This window comes from Hirundo rustica, chromosome 1 (assembly GCF_015227805.2).
Source record: "Hirundo rustica isolate bHirRus1 chromosome 1, bHirRus1.pri.v3, whole genome shotgun sequence".
Lineage (NCBI taxonomy): Eukaryota > Metazoa > Chordata > Aves > Passeriformes > Hirundinidae > Hirundo > Hirundo rustica.
In genome coordinates, this window is record NC_053450.1 from 111,140,739 (window position 1) to 111,156,157 (window position 15,419).

At 43.5% G+C, this 15,419-nt stretch overlaps 1 protein-coding gene across 1 annotated transcript; it reads right to left on the reverse strand.

Annotated features, from left to right (window-relative positions):
- Window positions 1–1,317: 1,317 nt before the first annotated feature.
- On the reverse strand, window positions 1,318–7,683 carry CCK (cholecystokinin). The gene is made up of 3 exons (XM_040067302.2): window positions 7,448–7,683; window positions 5,750–6,004; window positions 1,318–1,713 (listed from the first exon to the last, which is right to left on the reverse strand). The coding sequence occupies exons 2-3, from the start codon at window positions 6,000–6,002 to the stop codon at window positions 1,577–1,579; spliced, it is 390 nt and encodes a 129-aa protein (XP_039923236.1). The 5' UTR covers window positions 6,003–6,004; window positions 7,448–7,683; the 3' UTR covers window positions 1,318–1,576.
- Window positions 7,684–15,419: the final 7,736 nt, after the last annotated feature.

A 15,419-nucleotide genomic window follows, 5' to 3' on the forward strand; every position in this document is an offset into this window, starting at 1 on the left:
CTGGTTGACTTAGAGGAGCTTGAGAGGAAGAAACACAGAAAAGCATTTCCATATTTTCAGGTTGAGATCCACAAAAAAAAAAAAAAAAAAAAAAAAAAAAAAAAAAAAAAATTGACATTACTAGAGAAGAAAATTCCCTGTTACTCTTTGCTGAACTCTCCCTTTCACTGCAGATTCTGCAGTGTTGTTTGCTCTCCCAGCTGCTGCTGGGAGCAGCTCCTCAAAGTGGTTTTGTGCTCAGCCCTTGGCACCATCATTTGTTTGTTTCCCAGTGTTGGTTTTAGTTGAATTTTGGTTTAGTGCAAGTATTTTCTATGTATTGTTTCATACACTTCGTGTTTGCCTATCAACTGCTATAGAAATTGCTGCCTCTTTCCTTTGGCAAGCACCTGCTTTCCTGTGTGTGACAAATATTTTCCTTTTTGTATTTGTGCACACATTCGGGGGAAACTGTGAATTATGCAATGCAAAAACCACTGCCTTTACAATTTAGGGCATTTCTTAGATGTGAGAGATGTGAGATCCAGCTGCTGAAGGAGAGCCAGGAGCTGCAGGGAGGTTGATTACCTGTGGTGGAGGACTGTGCAGGTAAAACACTTCTTTTGCAGCCTGCCCACGGGCAGACGGGAATGACTGCAGGAACTGCAGGGTGCTGTTTTTGCACAAGCTGGGATCTCTGCTCAACCCTGAACTTGGGGCCCTCTGCCCTGCTCTGAGCCGGGTAAGAGCTGGGCAGAACACCCCTCCTCTCCACATCCGTAGGCAGTAGCCAGCTCAGCCTCTGTGGTACTTGGGAGCCTCCTCTTTCCTGTAAGGATGCTGTGACTAGACTGCTCCAATACCTCTCCCTCTCATGATCACTCGCTCTGCTCAGGAACCTGTCTTCACCCCCTGTCAAATGAATGCTTGCCTCACCACACAGCTGGGGATGCTCTGTTTATTCTGTGATTTGCAGCCATCAGCAGAACTTTCACATTGAATTTACAACATAAAACAAATAAGCCAGGACGATAAAATGTGTTGGTGTCATTCCTCTTTATCACTGTTTTAGCACTGTTGGCTATTCACTGCAAACATATAGACTCAGTCCTTTGCAAACAGGGTCACCATGAAAATAGCTGGTCTTTTCTGGCAGTATTGTGCTGCTGTGTTCATACTTGGACAAGTATCCTAGAGTTCAAAGCTTTTGGGACTGACACAAGATTTCTCTGAAACGTGGATAATCTGACTATTCAACCCATGGAATATATTTACAGTACCAAATGAAGGTGTTATGCTGCCTCTCTTTATAGTAAGACACCCAGCAACATGCAGTGACAGGACAAAGAGGGATAAGTGAAATCATTTTAATATATTATCAATGTATGAGAAACCACAAAAGAAAGAAAATGTTTTCTGGAAAATTCTGCATATGTATATATTGCATTGTATAGTATTACAGATAAACTTATGTCAAATACATGATTTTAAATACTTTAAAACACTGATTTGAAGAGGACAACAAATTGATTTATGTATTTTTGTACAGACATGGGAGTATGATTTTTTTTTTCTCATTGCTATAATTTGGTGTTCTTCAGGAAGAATACTCGTATTCTTCAGCACTGCGGCGTCCAAAATCCATCCAGCCCATGTAGTCTCTGTCATTTATCCTGTGAGTAGGATCAAAGCTCTGAACCCTGTTTCCCATAACTGAGAATCTTCCAGTGGAACCTAAGGAAAAAGCATTTGGGAGAGCAGAGAGTAAGAGGACACATTTTCCAGGTTCATCCGTGTTCTGATCTGGCTTGTGCTCACTAGCAGATGTCTACAATAGTTGAAATGGACCTAATACAGGCCATGTAACACCACTATCATGTCATTGGGGAAAACAGCAATAGAAACCTTATAGGTAATGTCCTGGAAATGGCTTGGATTATTTCAGTGCAAAATAAACAGGTCGTTTTCTACCTCCTGCTGTGGAAACATTCTGCTCCTGTCTGACAGGAAGGAATATAGATAGAATTTTCCTTCCTATGTTACTAGAGAGAGAGTCCAATTTATTTCTCTCTATTTCTACAAAGCCCCACGTTTGCTTTCTCATATTGGGAGAGCTGTTCTACATGCCAAATAGCTCTTCTTGAGAGCAGGCTCAAGCCTGAGACACCACAGCCCTCTGTTGCTTAAAAAGACATAGATGTAAGTACAGGAGCTCTTACAGTGCAAATTTGGTAACAAGCAGGGTAGAGTTATGAATCCTAGGTTTTGTGGAAAAGTGGGAATAATCCTGAAATTGAGAAAGTTGTGTCTGGAATTCACAGTTAGAGCTACCTATTGCTGGAATTATGCAGGGCTTTTTACTGTGTCAGGGTTTTTTTCATTGCTAAGGCTTCATAATTCTTTTCATAGCAGGGTTAGATACTGATTTGTGATCTTGCCTTATCATTTCTGTATGCCTTGCTTAAGGTGTCAAAGAGACACAAACTATTTGTAAGGAGAATTTATGCTTTAAAAAAACGGGCTGCAATCCTTTGTTTTCACAGCATCACATGAAGTAACTAAAAAATACAGGGAAAGATAAATTACTTCTCTCTGTACTCCCTGAAAACAGACAAAATTGATATATAACAGTAATTAGATGGAATTAAGCTTTGAGTGAGGAAGGGACAGATTTAATGTATTAGTATTCAACACAGACTGAAGCTTGAGGAATATTGAATTGATCAAAAAGGAAAATAAGCCTGAATTAAATCCCATGTATCCAAATCTACAAAATTGTTTTGCTTTCAGTTTCATGTGTTTGGAATAACTCTGTCCTCTGTTGACTGTGCTTTTATGTTTCAAGGTCTTCCTCATGTAATGCTTTATAATGAACATGACCCAGTAAAACAAAAAGCAACTGCATTGCTTGCATACGCAGATAAAAAAGCCATGTTTAAGAAATTTACCTAGGAAAAAAGACAAAAAAAAAAAAAAAAAAAAAAAAAAAAAAAAAAAAAAAAAGACAAAAAAAAAAAAAATCCCTGGAAAAGAATGTCTATCATTAAGTGCTCAAAAAATATCTATCATTAAGTTCACTTTATAATTCAAAGAGTGTAATGAAGGTAATGACAATGGCTCCTTAGCACAATAACCAGGCAGGGCAGAACCATCACTCAGACATTGGTGCTTAAGGGACTTCTGAGCCTGCCATGACCTGAGGGCTGTAAAGGCTCCCCTGGTGCCACTTCTCTCTGGCTGGTCAAGGGCTCCTCAAAGGACATTAAATGTGTTTGTCACTGGCTTGAGAGCTACAACACCTCTTCTACACGGTGGCAGATCCAAGCTGAAAGCCTGCAGATGATCGTAATTGAAAGTCTGGGTCACAAATTTCCTAACAGCACCTTAATTATCTTTCCTCAACCTGCTAGAGATTGTAATGTGGGTATTGCAGAATCAGTGTATGACAAACATATTCAACTTTGTAGCAGTTCAGCTACATGACATCAACCCCACAGCCCTTGAGAGAACTCAGCTCTCTCACTTTTTTAACTAGAAATACTTTACAAAACCAGCCTTTCTATTAATCATGAGGGCGAACGCCACTACTGGTGACTGCTAACGCTAACAAAAGCCCTCTCTTTCCCCCTAGATGGAATTTTCTAGTGATTATTATGGTTTAGACAGGTGACTAATACAGTAGATGTGAGTGTTCTGCAGAGATTTCTGAAGTACTGAATCTTCACATTAAAAGAGAAAATAATGTTTTGACAGCAACACTGTATGTATGTTATAAACTAAGTAAATACTGTTTTTCCTGTGAATTTTCTCTCCTGTAACCAGCAACTGCATCTACAAATGAGAGTCAAACTAGCCTAGTCACATCACAAGAATCTCATCATCTGCTTCCAGATCCTTTTTAGAGTTAATTATATATATCAATAATACATATGCAGGAAATTGTCTCTCATATTAATATTTACAGAGAAAGACCTTCTTAAAAATCTCTTAAATCCAAAGGGTTTTTTTTGCTTTGTCTGGATAATCTATTTGGAAATGTCAGCTACATGTTTAAGAGAATATAATGGATACATATACTAGAGTGAGGAGTTCAGTTTCCCTGCAGGTGGGCAACAATGATATGCTGGGGAAAGGTAATGAGGATTCTGCTTTGCAGACTCCTGCAGGAACATTCTTATTCAGTAACAGCCTTATGTGTAGCACTAAACTCTGCAATTTCATATTTGAATCATCTTTCCATTAAATTGCATGAACAGCTAGAAGAAGTTCCGTAATGGATATCGTGCAAATTGTTAACATGAGATGAAATCTTTCAGGCACTATTGAAAGTGATTCATTTTTCTGTTGTTCCTAATTTGGCTGTGTTCTGAGTACACAGAGGAGTGTGTATGGCTGCATGCACAAAACCAGATGTGGCATCTCTTAATTGCAGCTCACCATCACAAATAAGCATATGACTTTGCCTAGCATAGAGGTCAGCAGGGGAGCTTTCAAGATGTGAGGGTTAAATGATCTGCATTACGTGGAGAAAGTCCTTAATTATGTAAAGTGAACTTTATCCTAAGCACAGTCTGGGACTAGGTGTGAATTACTTTCTCAATGCCTGTATGTCCAGGTAATCCTAATTCTAATTACTGGCTTCTCTTGAAACCCTCTTTCCTTCTTAGATGTCTTTTCTGTGTAGAACAGGGCAAAGGCTGGAGTGAAGCTTTCATGAGTAAACAGAATTTCTCTAGTGGCTCTTGCTGAGGTTGGCAGCCAAAAGGCCACAGCAATCAGGCTGCCCATGGTGTCACTCTATTGGGACACAGAGCAGTACAGAGATGAGACACCTCAAAAGGGAAAATGTTTTCTTGGGGAAGTTTCATTGGTCAATGATTTTGAGCCATCATTTTTACTGGTAGCACTGATGGCACGCCTTTCTGCCTATGTAAAATATATTCTGTAAGGTGTCAATAGGGATAGCTTTCCTGTTTCTCTTACGTTAATACAATTGTTTCCTCAAGTGACTAATAAATCTCATTGTAAGAATGCCCTGTAATCCCACTGCTCTACCGAGTCCTCATGTCCTTGTTACACAGTGCCATGGAGGTTTTAGGTAACTGCAAGGCTGTGATCCCTGGCTGCCTGAGACCAAAAACCTACCAGGAATCAACATGTGTTGCATCAAATATGCTTTTACTTCTCATTGCTTTTAATTATTGCACTAATAAATATGAATTCTGTGTTTTGAAAGCTTTCATGCTATTATAATTTCCTCTGGGAACAAATATATGAAAAATCCAATACTCAGAATATTTCCTTCGTACAGGGATACCTGACTGAGGCTAGCCATTTGGTTTGCATTTATCCTCAGAAAAGTTTTCCTGCTCTTCTAACTTTGAAAGAGGAAGGGAAGGAGGAAGGGAGGATTTTAACGAAATGAAAAACTTCAAAGAAAATGTAGTTGCTTTATCTGAGATACAACACACTGAAAATACCACCAAAATAATAAGGCAATAAAAATAGTTAAAAATTAAAGCTGGACTATAACCTAAGAGGTAGGTGACATTTTCTCTAGTTAGCTTTATATGACTGTCAGTCAGAGGCTGCTACAAAGAAATCCTTTTTTTGGGAGGGGTTTGGGAGAGAGCATTTGGAATGCTGTCTGCTTCAGGGATAACCAGGCAAAATCTAAATCCTCTCTTCTCTAGGAATTCATGTTAGATGATGACAGGGTTATCTCAACTCCTAGAATCCCGGTGGCACAGAAGCAGGCTGTAACCAGTACCTTTTCTGGCTTGCTGGAGATACTTGGCCAGCAAGGCGCCGATGTTGGCTCTTTGGTCACTGCTCGCATCCAGCCGTGGCAGGGATTTCAGGGGCCCGGCAGACGGAGCGCGGGAGTGCCGCTGATGTTCTGTCAGGCTCTGCTCCAGCTCAGCAGGCAGAGGATTCCCATCATGCAAGCCCCGAGTTTGCTGTCCAAAGGAGCTCACCGAGAGCACGGCAAGGAGCATGCAGATGCACAGCCCGCTGTACATTGCTGGGGAGAAAAGGGACAGTGGGCTGTTACGTGGCCTCATTTACTACATGCAGTCCCTAACCCCATCTTCCACTGGGGATGGAAACCAGGCTTGTGTTGGTTTTTTTTAATGTAGGTAACTGCAGGATCTGTCTTGAGTTGGAAAACACGCCTGTGAATAGCTAAATATCCTTGCTGAAGAGGAAGATACAGGTAATTTTGTTTCTTCAGCTTAGTATGTGTTGTATCTCCCTGATCTACTCAATTCTTATTTGCTTTTCTTTTTTTGGAAGTTGTATTTCAAAAAAAGTTAAGGGACTTGAATCCATCTCTGCAAAATCTCACGATTCAAACATTTCAGTATTTTGCTATTGCATTAAGACCCTGCTGTTAGTACAGATACTCTGTTTTGACAAGTTCTATGAAGAGCCTTTATTCTACCAACCTTCATTGATTTGAACTTAACTGTTCAAGAGCTTTCATCTCATCGTACACAAAACAAACAAACAAACAAACAAAAACTTGCCCCAGTGAAAGAAAAACCAAAATCTAATACTCCAATGATCTAACAGCTGGAGTGGTAAAAGCTGTGTAGATAAAAGCTGTAAGAAATAAAGTGCAACTTCATACTAACAGGGAATTTAGATTTCTATTTCTTCCTTTAAATGTGTACTAAGCAAAACAATGTTGGTTTGCTAAATCATTTTATCACATAAGTTGAAATGCTTGGGGTTTTTTTGTTTGTTTTGTTTTGTTTTCCTGGAAACAGAGAAATTACTGTCAATTCTTAGAAGAAACGAACTACCTAGTACTTCATGCTATGGGGATCATTTCACGTATAAATACACATGGATTATCTCAGCTACGTGAGATTTTTTTAACTGCTTCAGTTTTTTAACACTTAACCTTTAAATTTCAAAAGGGGATAAAATTAGATTTGCCCAACACGCACACTAGATCAAAATAATTCACAGTATATAAAACATAGGGGGGTTAAAATATTCTCAGGAGATAAGTGAAGAAAGTTGAAATGTCACTCCAACGTGGTTATTAGTGATGTTCCAATCTAGGTTTGGGTACTCAGAAACCGAAGGTGCATTGCACCCTTTCAGCTGTCCCAAATCCTGTATTTTTTACACACACACACATGTAAATATACATATCTATATATCTATGTATTCCTGTCATCGCTACGGTCTCCAAAGCCCACATCTCACCCCCGCTGGCCGGTTCCCTTCCCAGCTTCCCAGCGGTGGGAAGCCCTGCTCGCCGCTCCCCGCGCTGCGGTCCGCCCGGCTGCCCGCGCTTGTGGGGAGCGGCCGGAATTCTTCCCCGCCGGGAAGCGTTTCCTCCGGCACAGAGCGGGATGCCCTCCGAGCCGCAGCCCTGGTGGGCGCCAGGGATCACCATTTCCTTCTCCTCCCCACCCTCAGCAGCTGTGCCGTCAGAAGAGGTGCTCCCTACCTTTCCGCTTTTCCAAGGTCCCACTCGCGCTGGGAGCAGAGAGTCCCGTGTGTGCCCAAGCAGGGAAGTCGGGGGAGACTTAGCCTCGGCTCCTTAAATAGCGGCGGGCACCGCGGCGGTGTTTACACATCTCTGACGCAGCCGGGGCCCCCGCCCGCTCAGACCCCGCTGCCGCCTCCCGCGGCCCCGGGGGTGTGTGCGCTCCACGGGGGGAGCGGGGCTCCTTCCCTGCCCTCCTTCCCTGCCCTCCTCCCCTGCCCTCCTTCCCTGCCCTCCTTCCCTGCCGCCGGCCGGCGCCGCGGTGCCGCTGGCCGCGGAGGCGTGCGGCTCCGCGGGCTGGCCCTGCCCCCGACGGGCGCTCCCGGCTCTCCCCGGAGGGAAGCGGTGGGCTGGGCACGAAGGAGCTGGAAACCTCGGGTGGCTCCTGAGCGGGGGTATGCCCACAGCTCCCGCCCCGACCAGAGGCTCCGGGTGGGGCTCGTGCCCTCAGCACCGGCAGCTCCGGCCGTCGGGAGTCGCCCGCCGGAGGAAGGGCTCGCCCTGGCCGAGCCTACCGGAGCTGGCAGGTGCGGGGTCTGGGCTGTCGGGTTCCGTCCTCTGCGGCCTCCCGTGACCTGAGCCCGGGGACACAAATGCCTGCATCCTCCCCGTCCTCTCCTAGGCTCTTCCGAACATCTACTCGGGAAGACGGGGCTCTCATTTTATTTAAAAAACAAAGTGTAAAGTCATGGACGATCCCCGCAGAAAGCCGTGGACGGAGATGCCTTTGGCGCGGGTTTTCCCTCACTGAGCACAGGACTACCAGAGTGTTTTCCGGCCGCTGCAGGGACCGCTGTCCCTTTCCGCGCCCTCGGCCCGGCCGGTGCTGCCCTGAGGCGATGCTCACCAGGTGTCTGCCTCAGCCTCGGACACTCTCCCGCCCTCCCGCCTTCTGCTTTTCGGGGGATGGAAGAAGTGCCCTCAAGCTCGGGCTGCCAGGCCGAGGCCGCGGAGGAACGGGCAGGGCCGGCCGGAGCAGCCGTGCGGTACCACCCGAGACTCTCCGCAGTTCATCCCCCGAGAGCAGCCGCTCCGCGGAGCCAGCGCTGGGCCCGGGCGTCATTGCGCCGAATCCGTGCCTTAGAGTTTACAGTTTGGAGGCAAGCGAGTGGGCGGGCTGCTTTTCCCTCTCCGGGAAGGGAGCCGGGCAGCCCCGAGACACCGAGGCTCCGCCGGGAGCCGCCTGCGCTGCCCGGACCGTGCTGGGCTGCGGAGCGCCGGCCCGGCCGTGCCCAAGCGGCAGCGGAGAGGGCTCCAGCCCGCCAAGGCAGGGCGCGGCGGGGGGCGTGTGTGCTCTTAACCTCTTAACCCAGGGCTCCTCTCCTGGTGGGGGGGAACTGCGCCGCTTCCCCATCCTTCCCGCAGCGCCGGTCCCGCCTCGCAGCGCCCCGCGCATCCTCCGCGCCCTTCCCGCCGCCGCCCGCAGAGGGAGCCGCGGCCCTGCGCAAGGGCGCGAGGGACGGAGATCCACGGAAAAGTCAGGAAACCCAGCGGCAAGACGGTGCCACGAGGCGGGAGGGTGGGTGGGGGGAAAAGCTGCCGATGCCCAGCGGTGCCCGAGCTGAGGCGCCGGTGTTGATGGAGAGGGACGGGTGGGAGAGGGATGCCTCTCCCATGTCCCGTCACCCGGGTGGTGCGAGGCTCGGAGGTGGCGGGGATGGCGATGGACCAGCTCTCTCACCGCCAGCTGCTGACGGGGTGTTGCCGAGCGGGATACGGCACCTGAGCTGCGGGCTGCCCTTCATCTCCCACACTGGCGCTGGCATCGGGAAGAGTCGTCATCCAGAAGTGCTTAAAAAAACCCCAAAATCAAAACTCCCCTTTGAAAAGGGAAAAGTGAGTCGAAGCAGATTGCCAGGGAAAGGAACAGCCCTGAAATTATTCCAGAAGTACCTGTCCAATGGCTCTGTCTGTCTCTGGAAAAAAACCTGGTAATATTCCAGGTAACTTAATTTCACTGCTTTGGCTCAGTGGGAAAAACACTCACTGCTATTAGACAATTAAATAGTCGACTCTGAATTGAACTGTAGGTGTCTGGGAAGAGTATCACAGTCTTTCTGGGAAGGTACAATAACAATTCTGGTAGAGTCACATCAAGCCCTTGTGAAACCCACTGTAGATAATGAGTTCCCAAGGGACCAGCTCAAAGCTTAACAGAAGAGAAAGAGAGAGCGCTTGCTAATATATGCTCATGCATAATTCATATCAGACAGATATAAATGCAGGCATTTAAGTCTGACATATTAGCCTGCTTGAACAAATATGCACTACATTTACTTTGAGCTGATTTGGAATATCGGTTCCCTTACAAATATAGCCGGGATTGGACAAATAGAGTGAAAGAGAGTGTCTATGTGTGTGCATATGTGTGACAACCAAAATCCCTAGTTGTGCTCATGAACAGACAGAAAGGCAATGCCATATGAAATGGAATAAAGAAAACAGGAATTATGTCAAGTTATCAAAGTCAGATGCGTGATCTGTAGCCTGGGTAATTGACTTTTGAATTCTGGATTTTCTTAATTGAATTAATTCATACCTGTATTTACAGTCCTTGGTGATAATTTTCTGATTTACTCATTTTTTCTTCAGTGAAAGTTTGAAGTTGTAGCAAAGTTTCAGTCCTTGGTAAACATATGTTAATTTAAGGCATTTTGGAATTGTTTTGAGCACAGATAGAAGACCAGAATGCCTGTCTGGCATGAGCAAATTTGACAACAGTACTCTGAGGTGAGTTGCCTGAAGAAACTCAGAGTATGTATTGCTTTACTTGCTGATGTGGCACAAAAGGAAAGAGTTAGGATTTAATTTGCACTGACCTCTAGGTTCCAGGCCCAGTGTTTTTTGTCAGGTGTTGAGCCTAGGTGTGCAGCGCAGATTGTTGAGTGTCAGCCACAGGAGGGCCTTGTGCCACCATCACAGGTGGGGTGAGACAAAGGCTGCCCTAACACAGGACTTCAGCCTTAGATCACCAGGAAGGAAAGTGCTTTGGCTGCACCAGAGATTGAGCAGTATTACAAGAATCCAAGTATATATGCAGAACGAATTTGCACCTAAAGTAAACCCTGCAATGCAGTAAATGCTAATATAGATACATCCCTGAGGAGGAAGCTGAAAGATGCCATAGTTTAGATACTGCAGGCTTTTAAAAATTGTTTTCTGGCAAGGGTCTGTTAAAAGATTTGAGTTTCTCTAACCTTTCCCCCTGACAATCAAGACACCTCTATCCTCAACAGCTTTCTCTATTTATCTGCCAAAGGTTTTCTCCTGTTCAGCTGAGGAGATGGCAAATGAGTGTGTGTGATTAAGCATACATTTTGTGCTGTGCCAGCACAAAGCTGTGAGTTTTGGAGCAAGAAGGCAGCGTGAGAACAGAGGGATGGAGAGACTTCCTTATGTCTGTCCTGCAGTGGGGATGGCTGGCACCAACAGCTAGAGCACAAGCCACGGTCCTCATGTCCCTGTCCCTCTGCTGAGAGCTGGAGCAGAGCCTACCTGTGAGTGTCAGAGTGGCAGTGAGCTTGGAGATGCAGCCTTGGAGATATCCTCTGGGACAAGAAATACATTCCTTTTTTTCTAAGTATTAAATTTTTTTCAGATTATCACTATGCTGGGGGCTTTTTCTTCCATCTGGACCCTGACACCTGTAGGTAATATTCTGTGCTATGTTCAATCAAATTCATGTTTTTGTTTTTCTTGGTTTTTTTTAATGTGAAGATGATGGAGTGTCACTCTGGAGGATTGCAATGAAGTAGGAATAACTGGCAGAGGATAACAGGGAAGGGAATCATATAGCTTTCTGGAATTAACAGATGAATTAGTGAACAGATTATTAGGACCAACTGCATGAATTGTAGATGTAAAATAGGGAATCTATTTTAAGACAGCACATTGTTCTGCAATTTCTGTGGGTGTTAATTCAGACGTTAATTTGTTTGTTTGTTTTGTTTTGTTTTGTTTTGTTTTCCACAAATATTTTTAATTTCAATTCAGTAATTTTTATGTAAATGCTTTCATGGTAGTCTCTTTTCTCCCACTTGAGAGAAAAGTAAACTCTGCTTAGAGCCAACACAAAAACTAAGTGAGAAATTTTGGTTTTGGGCAAGTCACCAGCAGTAAGGGATCTGGGTCCTCTGCCTGAAGAGTTCTGACCTCCTTCCACAGAGCAGTGCCTCAAACGAATATATTAGTCCCTGACTAATATACCTAAAGAAGGGTCCCATAGAGGAAGATCAGCAGAGCTGATGCTGAGGAAGTTTGAACACTCACAGACTGCTATGCAATGGAAAAAAAAGAGCATCAAGTGGGAATAATCATAGTAAAATGAACTGGCTTGTGTTGGAAGGGAGCATGAAGATCATCTCGCTCCAACTCCTCTGCCATGGGCAAGGACACTTCCCACTGGACCAGGTTGTTCAGAGCCCCATCCAGACTGGTCTTGAACACCTTCAGGAGTGGGGCAGCCATAGCTTCTCTGGGCAACCTGTGCCAGTGCCTCACCAGCCTTGCAGTAAAGAAGTCTGTTTCAAAAGTGTATTCCTGGTGTGAACTATGTGCACTAATGCAAATTCACAGATTGTAATTAGAATTACCCACTATCCTGCAGTTGTGTGAAGAAGGAAAATAAGAGGAAAAATCCCTTTTTCAAGGAGAAGGGTTGGATTTTTTAGAAAATCAGATTTTAACCTGTGTCCCATGAAATTCAGGTAGTTGGTATGCAAGCACCCTATAGATCAACTGGGAAACTTACTTATGTGATGTCTTCAAATTTTGTTCCCCATAGTTTGCAAGAAAATGTGGCAAAGTGGAAGAGAAAAAACCCTGCCACTTTCTATGAGTCCACCAATCACAAATTATTCTCTTTCTTATATGTTTTTTGTGTGTTTGTTCTCCTCTCTGAGAGACCAAACTGATTTTCTATGGGAACTTGCTGTATGTATCTTCCAAACTAACCACAGTATAGGGGCTTTTGTGCAAGCTGAAATCTGGAAGCAGAAATCAATGTGCTAACTAAAAATAACAGAGATATGTGAAGTGCCTGTTGCTGGCAAATCCTCTGTGCTTTCAGCAGTGCTTTAAAAGTAGTATTGGAGCCTCTCAGGAGAGTCCTTGGCCTTCTTCAGAGAAGTTTCTTGCAGATCTTGAGTCCTCTTCCATTCAGACTTGAAGTACCTGCTTCATCAGATAATATTTGTTTTAGCAAGAAGCTGTGATACTGCTATTATCTGTGAAACTAAAATGCATATTCACAGGCATTTAATCTGATGACATTGTTCACAGTTTAGACAATTATACTTAACTCAATAATTAATATTTCCTTTTATGATTATGTAGAAGAAGGCGGCACAGAACATTTCAATATACATATTGGTTAATTTATTATAAAAATAGACTACTACAGAAAGAAATACACTGTACCTTTTGTACCTTTCAAAATACTTTGTGCTTTTCATATGTTCTTTTCACATGTTCTTTTCACCTCCCTGCCTGGACCTGGACAAAATTGTCTTTTCCACTGTGTGGCATCAGCAGAATGCCGTAGGAGATGCTGTTTGCTCCACACTATTCTCCTTGGAAAGGGAATATTTCACTAATCAAGTTTGTCAAACAATTCAAAACCTAAAAAAGGAAGTTCTATAAATAACAAGTACAATGTTTTAGCATTTTGTCCTCCAAATATTTGCACTTTTTCATCTATGCTAAAACTAGAATCCGGGTGTAAGAATAGCAAAGTAATTTGACACTGGACAGACTGGACAGCCAATAAGGGCTTTTTAGTGTCCTTCAGAAGAAATAGTGTCTCTGTTTGATGTGTAAGTAGATAGGACAGCTAGGGTCTTGTTATTTCACTTCTGTTGTTAAATTATACCTCATAATATGGAAGCAAATAGAATTAGCCTGGATGCAAAATATGAATTGTTATTCTGATAGTTCCTATTTAAATAGAAATGCCAGAAACATCCATGGCGGGTGTAAGTGCCACACAGTTGTTTTGATTGGCTAGAACAGAATAAAAAAATACCAGTGTTCTGTGGACACCAATTCTGATTGTCTTGCAGTGAGATGAAGAGAGGGATTTGATATAAGAGTGCTGTAAGGAAGAAGTCCTAGAAATTGCCCACTTGATGAAGAGAATATTCCCCACTTTTGACAAGGCTGCTGTAATACCGATTGGCCAGCAATATCTCTTTGATGTAGTGAGGGAGGGTTACATGTCCATATGCCATGTTCAACACCTACTTATTTGTGCCCTGGTATTACCATGTTCAGAAATACCTGCCTTTGTCACCATCATATCATAATCATAACCTCCAGGAGGTCAAATTATTTTAACCTGTCTAACATCTTCAGACTCTGAGGAAAAGGAAACAGTTGACTAAGAGCTCTTTAAAAATCTCTACTGTCCCTTAGTGAGTGAGCCTTCCCTGAAAAAGCAGATGAAACACTTCTAAATTGAGATTTTTTTTTCTGAATTATTAGGTATAAATGTATTTTGAAAGCACTGGGGACTAAGAACACATATAGATGTATACCTTGATGATCTTACAGGTCTTTTTCAGCCTTAATGATCTTATGAATCTACAACAGACAAGAATTATCACCCAGACAGAACAAGTAAAGCTAAGGGGATTCTTTGGAAGAAGACAAACCTCGATATATACCATTTACTGTTAGGAGCAGCATGCTGGAATTGAATTGAGCTAGGGTATCAGGTACCTGCTCCAATTTGTGTTTAAGAGGAGCAGGCTGGGTGTTCCCTAGTGCAGCCATCACGCCTTTGTCCTGATCCGATTGACGGTGGTGGTTTCCTGCATGGTGATGTACATTCCGTATTTTTTGGGACTCAGTGACATGATCTAGCTGCTCCCATGATTGCAGGGGTTCTGCCTGAGGAGGAGAGCAGTGTAGATGCTTTATAACCGTCAACCTCATAAGAGCTGTACACATCATCCTCTTGTTCTGGCAGTACAGTAGAGCATCCACTGTTTGGATGTAGGCTCTGTTTAGTGGTTCTTGGCTATTTGGTCAGGATAACCCCCACCTGAAATGCCCATCCGTGCCAGTGTATTACTGGATCTGATGATGCTCTTGTTGGACATGCCACCAGCTGGCATTGTTGGGCTGGCATTGTGTGACATCCCCATAAAAGAGTTCAGGTCATGAAAAATGTGCTCTCAGATCCTTATTTCAGGTAAAATTGTGTCAAATCTCTTCAGGCTTGTTGAGGGGCAAAGATTTCAAGTGGGTTGCCAGCATATCAGAAAACAGTCTATCATCTCCAGCCATAAATAATACAACAATATACTGTTTGATCAAAACATTTTGAAGTGGAATCGGTCACCACATCCTAGGACACTACTGAACATAAGGCCCACACTTCACATTAATGAATGTCAAATGCTTCAGATATATTTTAACAGAGAGATAAGGTCAGGTTGGTTTGTTTGTTTTGTTTAAAAAATTCTTCATTCTTATGAGTCTGAGTCACTATCCTAAACTGTTTCAAAGACACTCCTTTAATCTTTAAAAAATGCTATGACTATAACTACTAGAACTGCACAATAAAATTGAAATGTAGAACTTCATGTATTTATTTTTTGTATTTGTAATCAGGAATAATTCCTGAATACTTATTTATCTGGTGGATTTTTATTCACCTGTTTATATTTTCATTGCTAATCAAAACAAAAAGCTAAGAATGTTTCATAAGACTAACAGAAATTCAATTGATCATGTTTTATGACAATGATGTTCTTGCTAGAAAGAAAAAATTTATATATTTTTTTGTACAAATTAATTATTGATGATTTACCTTGATTTTCATTATTTTTATATTGCTTTCCTTGACTGTGATGTTCAACAGTGAACCGTGTTTCTGTCCAAGCCTGCAAGCATGGCTCAGACATATTACAGTTCTTCAGTGATGCTACAG